Source organism: Urtica dioica, chromosome 7, assembly GCF_054948205.1.
Source record: "Urtica dioica subsp. dioica isolate 48M chromosome 7, U.dioica_male_clone48M_v1_H2, whole genome shotgun sequence".
NCBI classification, from domain to species: domain Eukaryota; kingdom Viridiplantae; phylum Streptophyta; class Magnoliopsida; order Rosales; family Urticaceae; genus Urtica; species Urtica dioica.
In genome coordinates, this window is record NC_142762.1 from 43575087 (window position 1) to 43595416 (window position 20330).

Sequence of the window (20330 nt, forward strand, 5' to 3'; positions counted from 1 at the left end):
GTTCTTCGTCCATGTTCGAATATTTTTGGGAGTTAGACATGAGACCCAAATTTGGGAAATGACTTAGTAGCAATTTTGATAATTGGACCAAAATAATAACAATTATATATTTTTTTTTACATTTTTACTAGTAACTATAGACATCAAAGTATACAGTTGTCATAAACTGTAGATTTTACAAGTCTACAATTAATAACAATCGTAGATATATAAGTCTACTGTTACTAGTAAAAGTGTTTAAAAACATAGTTGCTACTATTTTTGTCCAAAGTATCAAAATTGTTACTAGTTAAGTCTATTTCCCCCAAGTTTTGAAATATTGTATACCGTTAGTGTGCCTGGACTTGAATTTTAGGCAGTGTACACTGTACATATTCAAATATTTTTGGGAGTTAGACATGAGACCCAAGTTTTGAAATAGCGTTTACCGTTACTGTGTCGGGACTCGAATTTCAAAAGTATGCACCGCAAAGATTTATGGTGAATTTTCCGGAAAAAAACCAGTAGATTTTTCATAATATATAAGATAATTTTCATAATTTTTATTTTTGATTTATTTATATTTTTATATAGATTTGCAGTAAACCTCGGTTTTCTCGCGGTAAATCTCGATTGTAAATTTTTAACTAGGTTAGATCGATTTTTTTGTATCACGAGATTTTCTATCGGTATCGGAATGGTAAGTCCTGATTTTACGAGTATTTCACGATTTTGTACGTTTCGCTACTGAAATCTGGCGGTAAGCGGTCGGTAACCTATAAAATATTTGGATTGGACATTTTTATAATAATAATTAGTCTATTGATAATTGGTCTTTTATTCTTACATACAATTGCTGCCATTTTAATCTTTGCATTTGAATTTTTATAATTTAACTAATGACAATTTTTGCCATTGTGGTTCACGATTTTTTTATTTTTGGTGGACAATTTATACAGTTTAAATCACGGTAAAAGTTTGATTAAGGATTTATTTAGTTGGTCGAAAGTTTAATTTACGAAGTTAAAAAAATGGGTAAAGATATTAACATAATAATAACGAATATATTATTAAAAGGGTTATTAAGTTATATAACCACACGGTTATAGTGAATTGAGATATAGCTCACCTTTCGTTAATTTCTTGTAAATAGCTAAGTTAACTTATTAACAGATTAATAAAATACTTATTTAATCCAGCTAAACATGTAAAACAGGTAGTTAATAGGCTGTCACGTATGCAAGTTTGCTATTTACAAAGTATTTACCAAAGATTGGCTAATTTACAATTACTATAATTTAGGTGGCTTACGTAAACTATATGAATTAGGTTAATTAGCAATACCACTACAGTACAGTGTACATATATATATATATATATATATATATATATATATATTTCATCCATGGCTTATTTTATAAGGTCATATATTTGCCTCTTATACAAATACAATGAACATCTTCTTTGTGGTGAATGTTTGTTTTATTAAATAAACTCGATTGATTTTGCTTTACAATTCATCATAGATATATAATATAACTTAACAACACATAGACGATCACATAAAAATAAAAAACAATATGAAGAAAGCCATGAATATATTGACATGGCTGGGTTTAGTCCCGTCCTGTTCGGAAGAGGCTATTAGGGCCGATGATCGCGAGTTGAGGTCCCGTACGGCCTCCTAGGGCCTGGTTGTTTTGAATTTATTTGTTTTTTTTTCGTTGGTTTCTGTTTCTTTCCTATCTTTGTAACCACGGTTTTCATCCGCCATACGTGGGGGTTTTTATGAAATTTCGTGACACCGACTACGCTTCCTCAAAAAAAAAAAAAAGCCATGAATATATTCACCAGAGAGTATATATATTTCATTTGCTTTATGAAATAAATTCAAATGATTTGATATAATTATATATATAATATTTTTTTATGTTTAAATATACATATTTGTGCATGGCCAAAAAAACCAGTAATGAATAAAAATAAGTAAATATATTGCAAAGATTTACTTGAAGATGTAAAAAATTTGATATAGTAAAACGAATTTTAATTTAGTTTTCTTTAATTTTTCAGTGACGAAACCTAGTATTGATGTATTAATTTACTCAATTTCTCTCTCTTTTCCTCTGAAAACCTAAAAAGTTCAGACCATTCGACGAACCCTTCTTTTCCCTCACACTCTGCAGCTACTCTCGCTTCGAACAAGGTACGAACTTCGAACTACTTGTTATTCTTTTTGCTCTGATTCTCTGTAACAATCAGTACCCACTGGTCTCTCTTCCCATTTCGAATCGCGAAGCATTATTGTGTTTTATCTTTAGTAGCATTAAGAAGAATACAAAAAAATAGAATTCTTAAATATAAAAACTTAGTAAGTGATACCTGTACGGTTAGAAAACCCTCTAGCCGTCGCTCCCAACTGCTCGCCTTCTCCCAGGTGATGTTCAAACTCTAAGTTTCGGTTTTTTTTTTTTTTTTTTTTGTGTGTGTGTGTGTTGTTGTTGTTGTTGACGTGTTGATTAGTATTGCTTGAATTCCCTATTTCATTGCGAAAATATATAATTGATGTGTTTTTAGCTTACGTAATTTGAAATCGTCTAAAATTCAAATTCCGTTTTTGGCAAAGTCTAATCAAGATGTACCAGGTAGAGCATTCCAGGGTCCCTGATTTTAGGGCTTAGATGGTGGTTTATGTTCGTGTATTTGGATTTTTGGGGGATTTTGTCCTGGGTTTTGAGGTGTTTAAGCAAGGTCATTTTCCAGACCTAAAACGTACGTTACTGAGGCGTTTTCCGGGCGTTTAACCATTTCCACGCCTCAGTATGTACGTTTTTTAAAACCTTGACACTAGTTTGTGGGTTTTTTTTTTTTTTTTTTTTTTTTTTTTTTTTTTTTTTTTTTTTTTTCCGGAGCGATCTTGCGTCAGAAATACTGAGTTTAAATGTTCTGGCCTTCTGGGTTCTTGTGTTTCATTTCTTCGAGTAAATTTCGTTGTTTAATTTTCAATTACACAGTAAAAAAAAAAATGAAGATGAGATAAAGCTTTGTCTCGTCTTGATAAATAGTTTGGCTTCTGACTGTGAATGGCTTCTCTGATGGGTGATTAGGAGATTAAGCAACGAAAATGGACGACAACTTGTACGACGAGTTCGGAAACTACATCGGACCCGAAATCGAGTCCGACGAAGAGAGCGACAGGGAAGAAGAAGACGACGACGAGAATCTCCCGAACCGACCCGGGGCCGCAGAGTCGGACAACGACGAGGAAGCGGGCCCCACAAACGGTTGGCTGACCCGCGGAGACGACGACGACGTGGACATGGAGAACCAGATCGTCCTCGCGGAGGACAAGAAGTACTACCCGACGGCGGAGGAGGTCTACGGCGAGGACGTGGAGACTCTGGTGATGGACGAGGACGAGCAGGCTTTGGAACAGCCGATCGTGAAGCCAGTCAGGAACGTGAAGTTCGAGGTCGGAGTCAAAGACTCTTCGACGTACGTCTCGCACCAGTTCTTGGTGGGCCTGATGTCGAATCCGGCTCTGGTTCGAAACGTGGCCCTCGTGGGCCATCTTCAGCACGGGAAGACGGTGTTCATGGACATGCTCGTCGAGCAGACCCACCACATGTCCACGTTCGACCCCGTCAGCGAGAAGCACACGAGGTACACCGACACGAGGGTCGACGAGCAGGAGCGGAGGATCTCCATCAAGGCCGTCCCGATGACTCTCGTCCTCGAGGACGGAAAGTCCAAGTCCTATCTCTGCAACGTCATGGACACCCCGGGCCACGTCAACTTTTCCGACGAGATGACCGCCGCGCTCAGGCTCGCCGACGGGGCTGTGCTCGTCGTCGATGCCGCCGAAGGAGTTATGGTAAGCTTTGAAGATTTTCAATTACGACTAGGAGTTTTAGTAGTATGACTTCTGGAGCTTTATTGGAGAAGTTGGTAATAACCCATTGAGATAAGACAAGTAAGAATTTGTTTGTTTTAATTTTGCAATGTGTTAAACATTTCGTACTTTTCTTATGCTTATGTGTTCCGTGTACGCCAATGCAGGTCAATACAGAAAGAGCTATACGCCATGCGATCCAAGACCGCCTTCCGATTGTTGTTGTGATCAACAAGGTAATCCTTATATCTATATATTGAGCAGCTTAGGGCTTCTGACTATATATTGAGCACCATGAATAGATATTTCTGAACATACATCCCTGTTACGGAAGCTTATTATTTGTGTAAATTCTTTCTTGAAAGGTTGACAAGTTGATCACCGAACTCAAACTCCCACCAAGAGATGCTTATTTCAAGCTGAGACACACTCTGGATGTAATCAACAGCCAAATTTCTGCGGCCTCGTCCACGGCGGGCGATGTCCAGATTATTGATCCCGCTGCCGGGAACGTATGTTTTGCAAGCGCCACGGCGGGATGGTCATTCACTTTACAATCGTTTGCTAAACTGTACGTGAAACTGCATGGAATACCTTTTGAATCAGACAAGTTTGCCTCTCGTCTGTGGGGAGATATGTATTATCAACAAGAAACAAGGGCTTTCAGTAGAAAACCACCCCCGGGCGGCGGAGAGAGAACGTTTGTCCAGTTTGTGCTCGAACCCCTTTACAAGATATATAGTCAGGTGATTGGAGAGCACAAGAAGAGTGTCGAAGCAACCCTTGCAGAACTCGGTGTCACCCTCAGCAACTCGGCATACAAATTGAATGTGAGGCCTTTGCTGAGACTGGCGTGTAGCTCTGTTTTTGGTTCCGCATCGGGTTTTACCGATATGCTGGTCCGTCACATCCCTTCCCCCAAGGAAGCCGCGACGAGGAAGGTTGATCATACATATACCGGGCCTAAAGATATAATATACAAGGCCATGAAAAGCTGCGATCCTAATGGTCCTCTGATGGTCAATGTGACAAAACTGTACCCCAAACCCGACTGTAGCGTGTTTGACGCTTTTGGTAGAGTTTACAGTGGGACAATCCGAACTGGGCAGACCGTGCGCGTGTTGGGAGAAGGGTATTCGCCGGAGGACGAGGAAGATATGACGGTTAAAGAGGTCTCGAAATTGTGGGTTTATCAAGCTCGGGATAGAATACCAATAGCCGAAGCTCCTCCCGGTACTTGGGTTCTCATTGAAGGAGTGGATGCCTCGATAATGAAAACCGCCACTCTGTGTAATGAGTACTTTGATGAAGATGTGTACATATTCCGGCCTCTTCAGTTCAATACACTTCCGGTCGTGAAAACAGCTACCGAGCCTTTAAATCCTAGCGAGCTTCCGAAAATGGTCGAGGGTCTTAGGAAAATCAGTAAGAGCTACCCTCTGGCCATTACTAAAGTTGAGGAGTCCGGCGAGCACACTATCTTGGGTACAGGAGAGCTGTACCTAGATTCTATTATGAAGGATCTAAGAGAGCTCTATTCTGAAGTTGAAGTCAAGGTACAAACTTTCTTATGTTGCTCTAACTTGTGCTCTATTACTGGAATGTCTTCCCTGTTTATAGTTCTATTTCGAGATGTTTGTATACTTTAAGTATATGTTTTCTCTGATTGATTAGGTTGCAGATCCTGTGGTTTCATTCTGTGAAACGGTGGTGGAGTCTTCGTCTATGAAATGTTTTGCTGAAACACCCAACAAAAAGAATAAGATAACCATGGTAGAGAGACCTTTTCGTATTGTTTCTTTGGAACCACTAGTTCCTTTTTGTGCATTTACTGAAATACTCTATAACATTTTAGATTGCAGAACCACTAGAGAGAGGACTTGCGGAGGATATAGAGAAGAGTGTCGTAAGCCTTGATTTGCCTCGAAAGGAAATCGGTAACTTTTTCCAGACACGATATGAGTGGGATGTGCTTGCCGCAAGGTCCATATGGGCATTTGGTCCAGATAAGCAGGTAAAGTTATCGTTCCTTATTTTAATAAACTAAAGAGAAGAGCAGAAAAAAAGAAGGCATGAATCTAGTTCAACCTATTCTGAACAAAGTTGGATAACTTATTTTTTTTTTGAAACGAGAACACCTTTATATTAAGATCTTGCAAATGCCGATTACAAGAGTGGTTGTTCGGGAAAAACCCGATAAAACCCGATAACTTATTCTGGTAATATATATCTCATACAAAGCCCTTTAGCTATACATCTTATCTTTTTGTCACGCTTCTTGTTAATTGCAAATATCCAGGGCCCGAACATTCTATTAGATGATACACTATCAACCGAAGTCGACAAGAGCTTGCTGAATGCTGTCAAGGACTCCATTGTGCAGGGGTAAAATTTTGTTTCACTCACTTTCTCAATTAGCAAGGTTCTAATTGGTTTTTTTTTTTTTTTTTTTCGACAGATTCCAGTGGGGTGCCCGAGAAGGACCTCTCTGTGACGAGCCCATAAGAAACGTAAAGTTCAAGATCGTCGACGCAAAGATTGCACCCGAGCCATTGCACCGGGGATCTGGCCAGCTCATTCCCACTGCCAGACGTGTGGCCTATTCGTCTTTTCTTATGGCGACCCCGAGGCTTATGGAGCCCGTGTATTACGTGGAGGTATGTATATATATATATATATATACACACACATGTATATCATGCTGAAATCAGGACGAGTTAGTTGTAAGTAAGGGTTTAATAAACGACGAATTCGCTGTTTCAGATTCAAACACCAATCGACTGTGTCTCTGCAATTTACACGGTCTTATCTCGACGGCGTGGACACGTCACATCCGATGTTCCTCAACCAGGGACACCGGCTTATATTGTCAAGGTTAGTTTCAGTGGCTTGTTTCATCGCTCCCACAACATCTGGTAGTTGAATATCTATTTCCCGTGCCAATGTACGCTTCTCTTTTTTTTTTTTTTTTCTCAGGCGTTTTTGCCGGTGATAGAATCATTTGGTTTCGAAACGGATTTAAGATACCACACTCAAGGACAGGCATTTTGCCTCTCGGTGTTCGATCATTGGGCTATAGTTCCCGGAGATCCCTGTGACAAGAGTATTGTTCTCCGGCCATTGGAGCCAGCACCTATTCAACATCTAGCCCGTGAGTTTATGGTCAAAACAAGGCGTAGAAAGGTACGATTTTCTGAGCTCTTCTTTAAGAAAAACAAAATCCATATAGCCTTTGCTCATCGTGGTACCTAGGATAGCCTAGTGGTAATTCCACACCACTTCCTGTGTGGAGGTCGTGGGTTCAATCCCCACTGCAGCAAAGCTGCCTTAAAAAAAAAAAATATAGCCTTTGCTCATCTCTACATGAGGAGTTTCTTCATACTATCTGACATCATTCAAGTCCCACGTTTACTACCAAAAAACCTGAGTAACAATCTTTTTTTTTTTTGTTGGTAAAAAACTGCCAGGGTATGAGTGAAGATGTGAGCATCAACAAATTTTTCGATGAGGCCATGGTGGTCGAACTCGCTCAGCAAGCAGCCGATCTCCACCTACAAATAATGTGATGAAGTTCCTTTCAATTGGATGTGAGATTTTAGTTTAGAACTTCTTGCCGAGGCTTTAACTTTTTTTGGCTTATTCTATATTTTAGTCTCTTGTTCTGAAAGCAAAACAGTTTTGTGATCTTGCTTTGGAAGGTGTCAAGTTGTAAGCTGTAACGAAAAAGAAACAAACCATGTATTCCACAGCTTTTACTTATATCATCGCACTGAAGTGTACAATCTTGGATAATATAGCTCATGTATCAAATCCTATCAGCGTTTACAACGTCAATGAATCATGACTCTATTTTCATTATAATCGCCGATTGGATTGTTCAGTTTTCTTACCCAGTTCAAAATTCTCAAATAATATCCTCAAATAAATTAGTATTATAAATTAAGAGGTCCATCCAATCAAAACTAAGCTACTAATGAATTATTATAACAAGAATTTCGAATTGGAAAATTAGGAGAGGTGATTTTTTTGCAAAGAAATAGCTAGTCAAGTAAATATTTATTAGTTGCAAGACTAATAACAATTTAATAAAGAAAGGAGATTTTTAGCGAGAAAAGTTAAGGCAACAATTTCTTCGAGATTAATATGGTTGGGAATTTAAAGCTGAATTTTCGGTTAACTTCAATTAACCATTAACTGAAATATACGGTTAAAATTAATTGTTAACCGAAATTGTAAATAGTGCAATTAATTGCAATTAATCGTTTTAACCGAAATTGTAAATAGTGCGCTCAATTGCAATTCACGAAATGGTTGAGCAATGGAATATTTAGTAACCAGTGCAACTTAATTGGTTCCCAAAACTTAATTGGTTGAGCAACGCAATTCACGGATTGGATAGCAGTTAATGGACTTTAATTCGTTTTTTTTAGTACGTTAATGGACTTTAATTCACACAACACATTTATTGTATATACTTTAACAATTCACACAGACTTTTACTAAAAAAAAAAAAAACAATTCACATAGACTTAGCAACTATATATATTTAGCAATTAGTATAATACAGTTTTAAACATAAATTCACATAGACTTAAATATAAATTTTTTCTTTAACCAAAAATTATATTTCACATACAGTTTTATCACTTTTTCCACACACAATGAATGCATGTGTTTGGGATGTTCATTTCCGCCACGGCTTCTCGAATACGTGAAATGTGCGGCTTTAGAAGTGTGAGACCGGCTTGTACCATCAAGTTGATAATGTGGGTCGCACATTTTTGGTGGAGAATTACTCCTCCAGCATGGTTCCCAAGATGCTCTCTCAACTCCGTTATTGCCGTGGTGTTGGCCGAGGCATTGTCCATCGTAATAGCAACAATGCGGTTCACAAGACCCCACTCTTCTAATACCTCGTGGATGCGATCACTAATATTTTTTCCGGTATGGCGCATGTTCATGTGCTCAAACCCTATAATTTTTTTATGCAAATACCAATCTCTATCCACGTAATGAATGACAACACTCAAATAATCATTTTTGTTAGACGAGTTCCATATATCGCTAGTGCATGCAATGTTGTTTTCGGGCATACTACCTAATGTTGCCATATAAATTCATCAAATCCAAAGTAGCCGTAGGACGAGACACGGGTTTGTAATTAGCATTAAAACCTTCTCTAACCATTTGCACAAAGTGAGGGTTGAAACCTATCCCTAATGGTTGATCGGTAGATGCAATAAATTTAGCTATAGCTCGTCTACCTTTAACTTCATCATATGAAATTGTACTTACTTGATCGATTGACTCTCCACGCTTCTCATGTGAGCTTATATGATAGCGTAGTGACGACGTGCCTCCGCCGGAGTATGTAAGGATATGAGTACAAATTTTGCACTTCACTTGATGAACATATGTTGAACCGTCGGGGTACGTCGTGACGATCTTGTCAAAGACTTCCCAAACATCCGATCGTTGACTCCCACTAGTTTTGCTCTTTTTACGCCGAGAGCTCGTTGGAGCGGTGATGTCGAGTGATGAGAACCCGTTGAAGATGGTGGTGTGGGTTGTTCGTAATTTTGTTGTTGAGGCGGTTGTTGTCGACGAGAATGATGTGATTCCGGCGTCGGGTTTGGTTGTGATACGAGAGTAGAGATTGGTGGAAACAATTGTGTTCTTGCCCTTCGAGAATGACTACGTTGAAATACTCTTTGTGCCATTTCTTGAACTTGTTGGGTATTGACTTCTTGAGGTAAATTATGCATGGTTGCATTGATTTCTTCAATTGTATCCATGAAAGCTAATGGGTTTTGGAATATAGGGGCATTGATATCAATATCATCGGGTGGTTGAGTTTCGGAATCGGAATGGTAAGACATTTTTTATATTTTGTGTGAAGTGGTGAAGTGGGTAATAATTGAGTGAATGTAAGTATTTATAGATGAATGAGTGTGTGGTTTAGTGCGTGTGTGTGTGTGTGGTACATTGTATAACCGTGTGTGTATAACGGCTACATTGTAGTATTAGACTTTATTTTTTTTTAAACAACACTACATTGTATAATTTAAAGTTTAAACGGTACAAAATTAAAGTGTGTAACTTTATTCAGAAAAAAACTGCTGAGCAGCCTCCAAAGTACAACCTAGAAGTCATAGGTTCACAGTAAAGAAAGTGTTGTAGTGGGGAATTGTTTGTATTTATAGATGTTTGTAGTAGAGAATTGTTTTTATATATAGATGTTTGTGTGCAAATATGACCGTTTGTTACAATATGACTGAGACAAAAAAATGTACAACAGAAGAAAAATCAATGACCAAATTAGACTTTGTTAGCTGAGCAAAAAAAAATGAGCATTGCTATTTGGCATGGGTCACGACCACCTCACGATCCACTCACATTTTGACACGTGGCACTGTGCTGCCACGTGTCAAAATGTGAGTGGATCGTGAGTGATCGTGACCCGTGCCAAAGAGGATTTCCGAAAAAAAATAGATGACCGTTTGCAAATAAAGACAAAAACAAGTACAAAGAAAAGCAAATGTTTGTCATGCAAAAATATAAAAGTACAGCAGCCTACTAACTATGTCAGACTAATTCATTAGACTTTCAACGTAGTGGGTAATTGTTTTTTTATTTTTTATTTTTATTGTTTTTTAACAGTATCAATTAACCTAGGTTAATTGTTTTTTATTCGGTTAATATTAACCGTACGGTTAATTTTAACCGAAAATTCAATTAAAATTAACCGTACGGTTAATTTTAACCGATTATTTTCAATTAAAATTTAAATATAAATTTTTTTTAACCGAAAATTCAGCTTTAGTTGGGATCTTCAAAACCAAAATTTTCATAATCATCGTGCTAGCCCAACTTACTTAGTTATATTCACTAATCTTTTTTTTATTTTATTTTTATTTTTACTCGTTAACAAATTGATGTAAATTTTTAAAATTTTCACCTCTCGTTTTCAAATCTTTTTAGAACAATCACAACCAATGCTCAACTCTTTTTTTTGGTTTTTCTTAAACATTTAAATAATTAAATAAGAAAAACTAAATAAAATAATAAAGTGGGATTATAATAGGTAAAATATTAAGTTGTACATCATTAATTTGTTATTGGTAAAAAATTGCTAATAGTGATATGGAAGGATATTTAATAAATATACATTTTTAAGTGATGTGTAAAAAATATACCTATTTAAAAAGAAATGGAGAAGAGAAAGAAAGAGACCGATTCTTCTAAAAATGCCCAAAAAAATATATAATTAAAAGCTTCTAAACAAGCCAGCTCAGTTTTTTTTTTGTTCTATTGACAAACCTTTCGAAAAAAAAGCCGAAGAAGAAGAGAATGTCGAACATTGGGGCCTTTGACATCGGAGAATTGAAGACTCTCTGCGAACGATGGTCGCGTCAAGCTCTGAACTACGTTCAACAGATTCGCCCAATTCACCTCTACGTTTCTATCGGAGTCATTATCTTCATTGACCTTTTCATCTTATTCGGTACTCTCTTTGTCAATCCGTGAGGTTTATCGAGTCCAAGGCGGGATCAAATTTGATTATAATTTTTTTTTTTATTCTTTTATTTCTTGTATATTGATCAGTTCGTCTGTTCAAACGCACCAAGTCAAACACCATTGTGATTAGCGGGCTTGGCGGTAGTGGAAAGACCACTCTTTTCTATCAAGTAAGTTGAAGATTGCTCGTTTGTGTTATACATGCCTTCATTTATCCTAAATTTATATTAAACAGTGTATGTTTGATTCTTATGGGTTCCATGTCTGTTTCAAACCTATCACCATTTGTTTTAGGGGACTATAAGGATATAACAATGCAACGCTACTCTCATTTCCGATTGAATTTGGATAATCGCACTTTAGACGGTAAACAATTGGGATTGCAAATGCATCTAGTAAAAGTAATTTCCGAAGTCAGTTAAGAGTTGTGCAAATGTGCTTTTATCAGAAAGTAGTTGGAGTTGGTGGTGGTCAGAAACCACAGTGGTTGTTTTCTTTCATGCCTTTTTCAGCGTTGCAAACACCCAGAGCGATCCAGTTTTGAAGTACGTTAATAATGTTGATCGTGAGGTTTACGAAGATGTTGAACGGAATCTGAACTTTTTCGAGAAATCTCGTGGCAAGATTATTAGAGGAAGTCAAAGGTGTACTGGTTTTTTTTTATAGTGAAATTAGATTTAAGGTATGTTTCGTTGATAGAAGAGTTTTAATGGGCAACTGGGAATTGTTCCCAGTCAAGTTAGTGTCTCAGTCTTTAACTATGTGCGGTGAGTCTGATCGCTCTCCTCTTTCTAGATATATTTGGTTGGTCTGTCTTCGGGGTAGTATTTCCTCATTTGGTATGATTTTTTATCTGCTATCAACAAAATTTTGAGTTTTCTTTTCTGAAAAAATAGATCAATTTTTTATATGCTTTTTTTCCTTTCTGGATTTTTGATTCGGGGATATGTTCTCACTCAGCTCAATTTGTTTGTAGAACATCAATTCAGACTTGATTTTCTTCTGAAGCTTATTTTGGTTTATGGGTTATGCCATTTGCAATTTTTATGAGCTTGCTTGATTCCCTTATTTTAAAGTTATTATGAACAATATCTGGAGTTGTGCTTTGTGATGTGTTGTTGATACAATTCTTCACACGAAATGTTGCATGTTAGTAGCTCCGAGATGGCTCTCCACATGAAGGTGCTGTTACATCTATGGAGCCCAACGAAGGCACTTTCGTTCTGCATTCTGAAAAGGCTAAGGTATCACCATATCTTTCGTGTGCTAACCAAGTAGATGTAGCTTTTTCTGAACACATTCTTTTCAAAAACACGACTTCTGTTTGTGGGGCCGTATTCTTCTTAAGGTATATATATCTTCTGTGTGTTCAAACAGAATGGAAAAACAAAGCCTGTCCATATTGTAGATGTTCCTGGGCATTCTCGTGTCCGATCCGAAGTCGATAAGTATTTACCTCAAGCCGCTGGCATAGTTTTTGTGGTGGATGCATTGGAATTTTTACCAAACTGTCGTGCTGCTTCAGAGTAAGATCTTATTCTTTCTGGTTCTCTCTGGGTTTTTCTTCTTGGTCCTAGGAAAATTTGCAATTTGAATAAATAGGGTTTTTAGTGGGACTATGACCCCCACTTACATCGTACACACAGCAACTTCACATTTGCGCTACTTGAATGAGGTTCGCTAAAAGGAAAACTCGTAAATCTTTAATATACATAGATAGTCGAAAGACCATATTATAATAAATAAATAAATCCATAGTCCTCCTATTTGAATATCTTCTTGTCTGGCCTCTTATAAAGTGAGCACGATACCTTTCTCCGCCACTCTCATTGTTCTGCATTGAACACCAGTTCGGAAATAGAGAGATTTGAGCGTTCGGTTGGTTGTATGAAGTCAGTCATCTTGATTCTTCGCAAGAGAATAAAAACTTAAAGACTTCCGTTGGCACTTTGGCTTTCCAAATTGCTTACAGTAGGGTATACTTGTTCCGCTTGCATGAGCTGAGAGGGAATGATTTTACTAAAGAAGTCTTTTTGAGTCATTTAACCACACCCTTCATCTTGTAAACCTTCCCAAAGATGACAGGCTTCTACAATTTTAACAACCCCGAAGTAGGAAAGCAATGAGTATCAATCTTTTTGTGAAGTTCTTGGGAATTTAAGAGTCTGATTTTCCTTTCCCATGGCACCATTTCCAATACATTGCCGATCCTTGCGAGGACAGTGAATCTCCAATTTACCCTAGAGTTCTCTGCCATGCTATCTTTCCAAAATGTCACCAACGCAGCGTTCTCTGATTGTATGACTGAAAAACTAGTCCTTAGCGGTGAATATCAGCCTCATGAGCTTCTAAAAGATTGGCTTCCGTAACTTCACTGATTCCAGCTGTTATCTTTCAGCCCATATAATTGAGAACTTTATTTCAGTTGAAAATTCCATAGACATTTAGGTATCTTTTGTAAGTTCCATAGCTATTTAGGCATCTTTTGAAAGTTCCATAGCCATTTAGGTATCAAGGTCCTGCTTTTATCTGTCAACATCCAAATGCCAAGCCCCAGGTTTCTAAACTACAGAAAAGGGTTTTCTTACAAGTTATTATATTTATTACCCTCAAATTAGAATCTTTTGAATAGAGTTCATTGAGGTTATGAATGAATCTGCTACTAGAAAGCTAACTTGTAAAGGGTAAGATGACGTGACCGAAAAATATTATATTGGGACATAGGTTTGTAATAAAAAAAGGCTAAATGTCAATGTTGATCACTTGAAATAGCAGTTGGTCTCGCTATTTAATCTGTAACTACTATCTCGGTAAAGAAAAACTGTAAATTCTTGCTTGTTGGTCACATGTCTCTATTATCAAACATCTTAAACAATTTTTTAATGTGCAAAAGGTACCTTTATGATATCCTCACCAATGGAAGTGTTGTGAAGAAGAAAATCCCAGTGCTTATTGTCTGCAACAAGACAGACAAAGTGACAGCACACACCAAGGAGTTCATTAGGAAGCAATTGGAGAAGGAAATGTAAGTCTCTGTTTATACCTTACATGAAAGAATGCTTTGTAGTTTCCTTTATAATTTTGTTTAAATGGTAATTTCTAGTGTGAGGTCCGATATAATACTGGTTTATTTTTGCAGCGAGAAATTACGGGCATCGAGAAGCGCTGTATCCGAAGCCGAGATTTCGAACGAGTTTATGCTTGGGGTGCCCGGGGAAACGTTTTCCTTCTCACGCTGCTGCAACAAAGTCAGTGTTGGCGAGTCTTCGGGCTTAACCGGTGAAACTTTGCAGGTGGAGAACTTCATTCGGGAATATGTAAGGCCCTAGAAAAAAAAAAAAGAATTTATGGCAGTTGGTGAGGTTGAAATATTTACTTCTAAAACCACGCCGACAGATTAGGAAACATCACAGCTACCAAAGAAAGCGGATCGAGACAGACCTATTGACACTGGTAGATTTAGGAATTTGAAGGGTCAAGGATACGAGATTACAATACGAAACGCAGTTAATAGTTTGGTGAACGAGAGTCCAATATGAAAAGGGGCTATCTTAATGGTCAAAATTGAGTGGGATTTGCCCCTCTTTGATGCAAGGTCTTGGTGTTCATATAAGATCTTGATTATGGTGGTGATTATATATAAAAATGCGTAATTGCACTTGTTAAGAATCTGTAGTTGGGAATTTGGGGTTTTCTCCCTTGCGTGCACACAAAGCTGAAAATGCGCAAGACTGTTTGAATTATTGTACTGATAATACGAGTAGAGTTTATACGCTCGTCTATTTTATTAAGCAAATAATTTTCACTGTTGTGATATAGAGCTTCTTTTATTATCACATATAATCAGTAACATCAATATTACTATTTTTTTCTTAAAATAAAATAAAATTGTATCGGATACATATATTATCAAATTTGTTATAAAATACTGAATTTCGTGACGAATTCATGAGATTTTGTGATAAGTTCAATAATAGTTATAGAAAAAATAATCCTGGTAAAAGTAATATTCATGCAATAATACCATACACGCAACGCAAGATGAATCCCAATGCAGTTGAAACCAAGCTTCCACATAACATCAGAAGAAGCGATGCAAACCGAGAAAAAACGACACTTCTTCTTTTCCGAAATTGGGATTATCGCAAACATGGCAAAAAAGAGGTACTTGTCCAAAAGGAACCATTCCCATACGCAGAGTCAAACGACAAGACCTTTCCAGAGCCAACTCACTCCACGGTTTCGAAAGAAAGAGCCCACAAACGTCTTCTCTTTTCCAAACACGACACCAACAAAAACGACGAAATCGACTTCGTCAATATAGCACGAGGATCAATCTGTCAAGGGAAGACGATCGGGTCGTGAGTCAGAAAAAATCAGAAACGATCAATTTAATTTTTTTTTTCTAAACATTTAATTTTGTTTAAAAAACGACATGTCGTTGGAACTATAGGGCATTTTTTTATGGCGGCTGGGTATAATTACATCTAGAAAATGACACTTATTGCTCTTAAAGATTGGTAGACTTTTATGCCCCTTTAATTTTTTCCTCTTAAAAATATCCCACTTTTACATAAAATTTTACACTAAAAATGATATAGATTTTGAAACGAAAAGAAAAATGAGCTTAGATGCCTACCTCTCAAAAAAATGGGGTAATCAAGTCCATTTTTCAATTACATCGGAGCACAAGGAGACATAAACATATGGAATCCAGAGTGTGAAGCAGAAGACTACACCACGGCTCAGATATGGCTAAAACACGTCCCGGCGATGCCTTCGAGAGTGTCGAAGCTGGCTGGATTGTTCATTTCTTTCTTTCAAACTGATCCTTCAACTTTTTCTCTCTTTACGTACTTAGTCCCCCATCTATATATACTTTACAGGTAAACCCAAAGGTCTATGGTGACAAACGAACTAGACTTTTCGTTCATTGGACCGTAAGTACTTCAATTTTAACAATGTTTAAAGAAAATGAAGCTATTTATTTACTCCTAAATGTGATTGAATTATTTTCTCTCCCTTTTGGGTATTTTTTTATTAGTTAGATGCGTAGTGCTTTGACCGTCATAGCTCTCGGCGCGGCACTTGAGCCCTGGTCGAGCCAATCCGGACCTCAATATCAACTAACCTTCGTGATCAACTTGGTAAGAAAAAAAACGTCCTCTTCAATGAAATCTGTTACTCGTTGATGAAAATCATTTATATTATTTTAGTCGTTCGAAAACAAAATACTACTATTTAGTTCTATCAGGATCCATCGGGGAATCGGTGGGTGAAATTGTCGAACAACGCAGTGCTGGGTTACTTTCCGGGGACTCTATTCGAGTACTTCAAAGCGTGATAATAGTACAATGGGGCGGCAAAGTTTATAGTCTGTTGCGATTTTTACGCGCGCAAGTGCACGTGTCGCTCAAGTAATATAGTGAATTAAGTACGAGTGTCGATCCCACGAGGAAGAAGCTTAATTACCAAACAAATCAACTAGCACGAATTGAATTTGAAGAGGAGATGGAAAGATGTCACAAATTTTTGACAAGTTCTAAAACAATGAATAAACAAAACACTAAAATAACGGGTGTAAGCAGAAAGAGAGGCTAATGACCAAGGCTTCACGGGTTTATTCAACAGGCTGGATACACGAATTTCACGCATAATCAATAATCAACTCACTATTCTTTGCTAATCATGCTCACAAAATAATATTGCTAAATCTCTCTCGAGCATCTAACAACCTATGTCAAAATTAGGAAAATATTCTCTCGATCTCAATCTCTAACAAAAACATGCATTAATATTAAGAGCATTCATACGATTCTATGACAACCTAGCTATCTCTAGCCTAAGAATGCATCATAGTAATTCAAACCAAAACACTAACAACCTAATCTTTCTCAAGCATCCAGTTGAAGTATAAAATCATGAATAAGGTAGCTAATCTCGATCAAACATTAAAACATATTTGAATTAAATAAAGTAGTAGAGAATGAAAATTGAACTTCAATATATTAAATCATATCCATAACCGAATCCTAAACCCGCCACGCCATAGTCCTTAATGGAATTAGTTCATGGCATAGCGAGAAAACAAAAAGAGAATAAGAAGAAAAAAAAACATAATTAAAAACTCAATTGTAAATTAAATACGGGAGTTCAAGAGCAAATGAAAAGAAGAAAACTATAATTGATGCGAATTGATGAAGAACGGCTCTCCCAAGCACTAAGTAAAAGCAATAAAAGAGAACTAAGACCTTAAACAAGAGGTTGAGAGGTGTAATAGGCCTAGGTCGAAATCCTTGGGTTTCTCTTAATTTTCGGAGCAGACTGGGTAATTAAAAGTGATCCAATGGCTCAGATCGACTCCAAATACACGTTTTCTCTTTTTGTCTCGGCGCACCTCGCGGCGCGTGGTGTAAGGGTCGCGGCACGAGGTTGACATCTTCGGGACTTTGCGTTCCGCGCCTCTCGCTTGGAGATTTTCGGCGCTCAAATTCATTGACCTCGCGGCACGCAGTATGAAGGTCACGGCGCAAGGTAGACATTTCCACAGCATCGCGGAACGCGCGAGACGCTCGGAGAATGACTTAGGATGGATCTCCAAATCTCGCGGCGCGCAGTAGGCATGTCGCGGCGCGAGGTTGCCATGTTTCTTGACTCCTCCTTCGTCTTTGACCCGTTTTCGATCCCGAATGTCTCGTTTTGTACAGATTTGCCCAGAGTATTATAAAAATCCCATCTTGACCTGAAAGCCCTAAAAACACACGAAAAACCTCAAAACTACTCAAGAACAAGCTCAGATTTAGTCGGGATGATAGCAGTTTTCTACGTACGACATGCACCTATCATAGTCCCAATGTGAGGAAGACACCTCACACCACGACAGAGATGGGGAGCGGAGAAGCGACTGAGACGCTTGAAGGCTCGGCTTCTTACATCAAAGGCATCAGGATAGGTGACTATTCGACCTCCTTAAAGTACCCTCAGAAAGTTGACTATTTGAACAATTCTCTTTCGACGCCTCAGGACTGTCTTCATCTACGCTACCAAACACCTCGTGGGCCCCTCTTCTTATTGTCGCATCAAGACTCTTCTGCTTTTGCTTCTTCAGTGTCGACTTTAGAAGTAATTGTTACATCGAGAAGAATTTTTTGGCATAGCCTAACGTTTTTATGAGGATCGTTAACATTTTTTATTCGGGCTATGTCACCACCTTTCGTGGCCCATAGACAAGAGTGTCACGTAAACACGTTAGAAGTTTTAAATATTGGAGTACAAACATTTCCTTGATCCTTAACGGCTCATTTCTTCTTTTCAAATCAATAGCACAAATTTAATTCACAATTCAAAAATCAAATTAATAACTAATCTAATTTCACGAAGCTAATTCACAATTCAAGCTCATAATTCACAAATCAATCTAATAATTCACAAATAAAATTAATAATTCACAAATCTAATTTTCACTTATCTAAGTTCACTAAGCTAATCCACTAATCTATTTCACAATTCAAAAATCACAAATCTAAGACACAAGTCAATCTCGTAATTCACAAATCAAATTACTAATTCAAAATTCTACACTAATCTAATTTCACAAAGCTAATTCTTTTCATAAGTGTTTATAATATCATATTTAAAGCATAAACATAATTTTACTATACTCAATATTCTAGAAAATTTAAGTCGAGCCTGAAAACATGGACACTTTAACATAAAGTCGGAGATCTAAACATATATCTACAATAATATTTCATAAATACACATTCAATCATCATAAAAATGAAAAAAAAGCATAAATATCTAAAATTACATGGTATGAAAACTTATTGTCCGTACCATCAACGATTATCCAGCGAGCAAGCATAAAAATAAGCCTGAGACTGCCGAGATGTGCCTTCGACATCAAGCTAAAACCGGAGAGACTATGAACTCTCCACTGTGCCCGTCGGTATGGAATGGACGATAAAGGTCCGATTTTTTTACGTTTTATAACGTCTCAAATTCTCGGCCGATCGACATCATTTATCATTGATATTATCGCAATTTTTAGCGATATTTTATACCGAGATTTAAAAAAAGGGAAATAACGTATTGCGAGATATCGACAGAATTTTAAACCTTGCTCTTACTACGCTGCCCTCGTACAGTGTTAAGTATTTTATGAGTGATTTATAGAATTCCTTCTTAGCCATTATTCAGGATATACAATGTACTGTTATTGCAGTTCATGTGTACCATTATTTCCAGCAAAAATAGAACGTTCTATTGTATTATGCAACGTATACATATATGAAATTCCTTACTAGTCGATCATAAATGTGTAAGAACTATATTTCATAAAGCCCAAAATCATCATGTAAATCATTAAGAACGATAATCAAAATACTTGGATCCATCGGAATTGATCGCCGACTGTTGCGGAAGTACTGCGGCAATCCAACGTGGGTTCGTAAACACGGACGAGTGTGGTTTGTGGCCTTCCTCAACCAAATCGCCTTAGCTCCTCTATGGGACCGTCGTCACTCTTCCAGATGGGGAGAAGAGAAACTGTGTTATGATTTGGTGTATTGGGGACCATAACCAATAGGCCTTTTATAGTGCTTAATAGGGTTCCCATAATCCCCTTATTAGGCAATATTAGTATCTACTAAATTAATTCCATATTTAATCAGAAATCAATGGGCATCCAAAATTAGACCACCGAATGTCAACCCATTAATTCAAATAGCAAAATATAATTGAATTAATATATGTTGCCCAATATAGAAATTTGACAAAATTTCCTTACAATCTCCCACTTGGGCTACATATGATTCGTGAATCAATTATATCACAATTTCTTTAGGCGCGCTTCCGTATGCTATTTATACTTTGATTTCTCTTTAATCAATCTGGTCCATTTCATATATCAATAATGGAATTATTGCAATTTTTATCACAT

General features: G+C 37.3%; 2 protein-coding genes and 1 pseudogene across 2 annotated transcripts; all 3 read left to right on the forward strand.

Moving 5' to 3' along the window:
• The first annotated feature begins 2071 nt into the window (after positions 1 to 2071).
• On the forward strand, positions 2072 to 7732 carry LOC149391898 (110 kDa U5 small nuclear ribonucleoprotein component CLO). Its single transcript, XM_089619147.1, has 11 exons — positions 2072 to 2185; positions 3087 to 3853; positions 4039 to 4107; positions 4237 to 5427; positions 5546 to 5644; positions 5727 to 5885; positions 6171 to 6256; positions 6330 to 6528; positions 6635 to 6745; positions 6848 to 7054; positions 7339 to 7732. The coding sequence occupies exons 2-11, from the start codon at positions 3104 to 3106 to the stop codon at positions 7435 to 7437; spliced, it is 2970 nt and encodes a 989-aa protein (XP_089475273.1). The 5' UTR covers positions 2072 to 2185; positions 3087 to 3103; the 3' UTR covers positions 7438 to 7732.
• Positions 7733 to 11151: 3419 nt separating this feature from the next.
• LOC149391899 (uncharacterized) lies at positions 11152 to 15203 on the forward strand. Its single transcript, XM_089620141.1, has 6 exons — positions 11152 to 11375; positions 11477 to 11559; positions 12547 to 12633; positions 12767 to 12915; positions 14283 to 14414; positions 14529 to 15203. The coding sequence occupies exons 1-6, from the start codon at positions 11222 to 11224 to the stop codon at positions 14716 to 14718; spliced, it is 795 nt and encodes a 264-aa protein (XP_089476267.1). The 5' UTR covers positions 11152 to 11221; the 3' UTR covers positions 14719 to 15203.
• LOC149391900 (protein neprosin-like) lies at positions 15111 to 18562 on the forward strand (annotated as a pseudogene).
• Positions 18563 to 20330: the final 1768 nt, after the last annotated feature.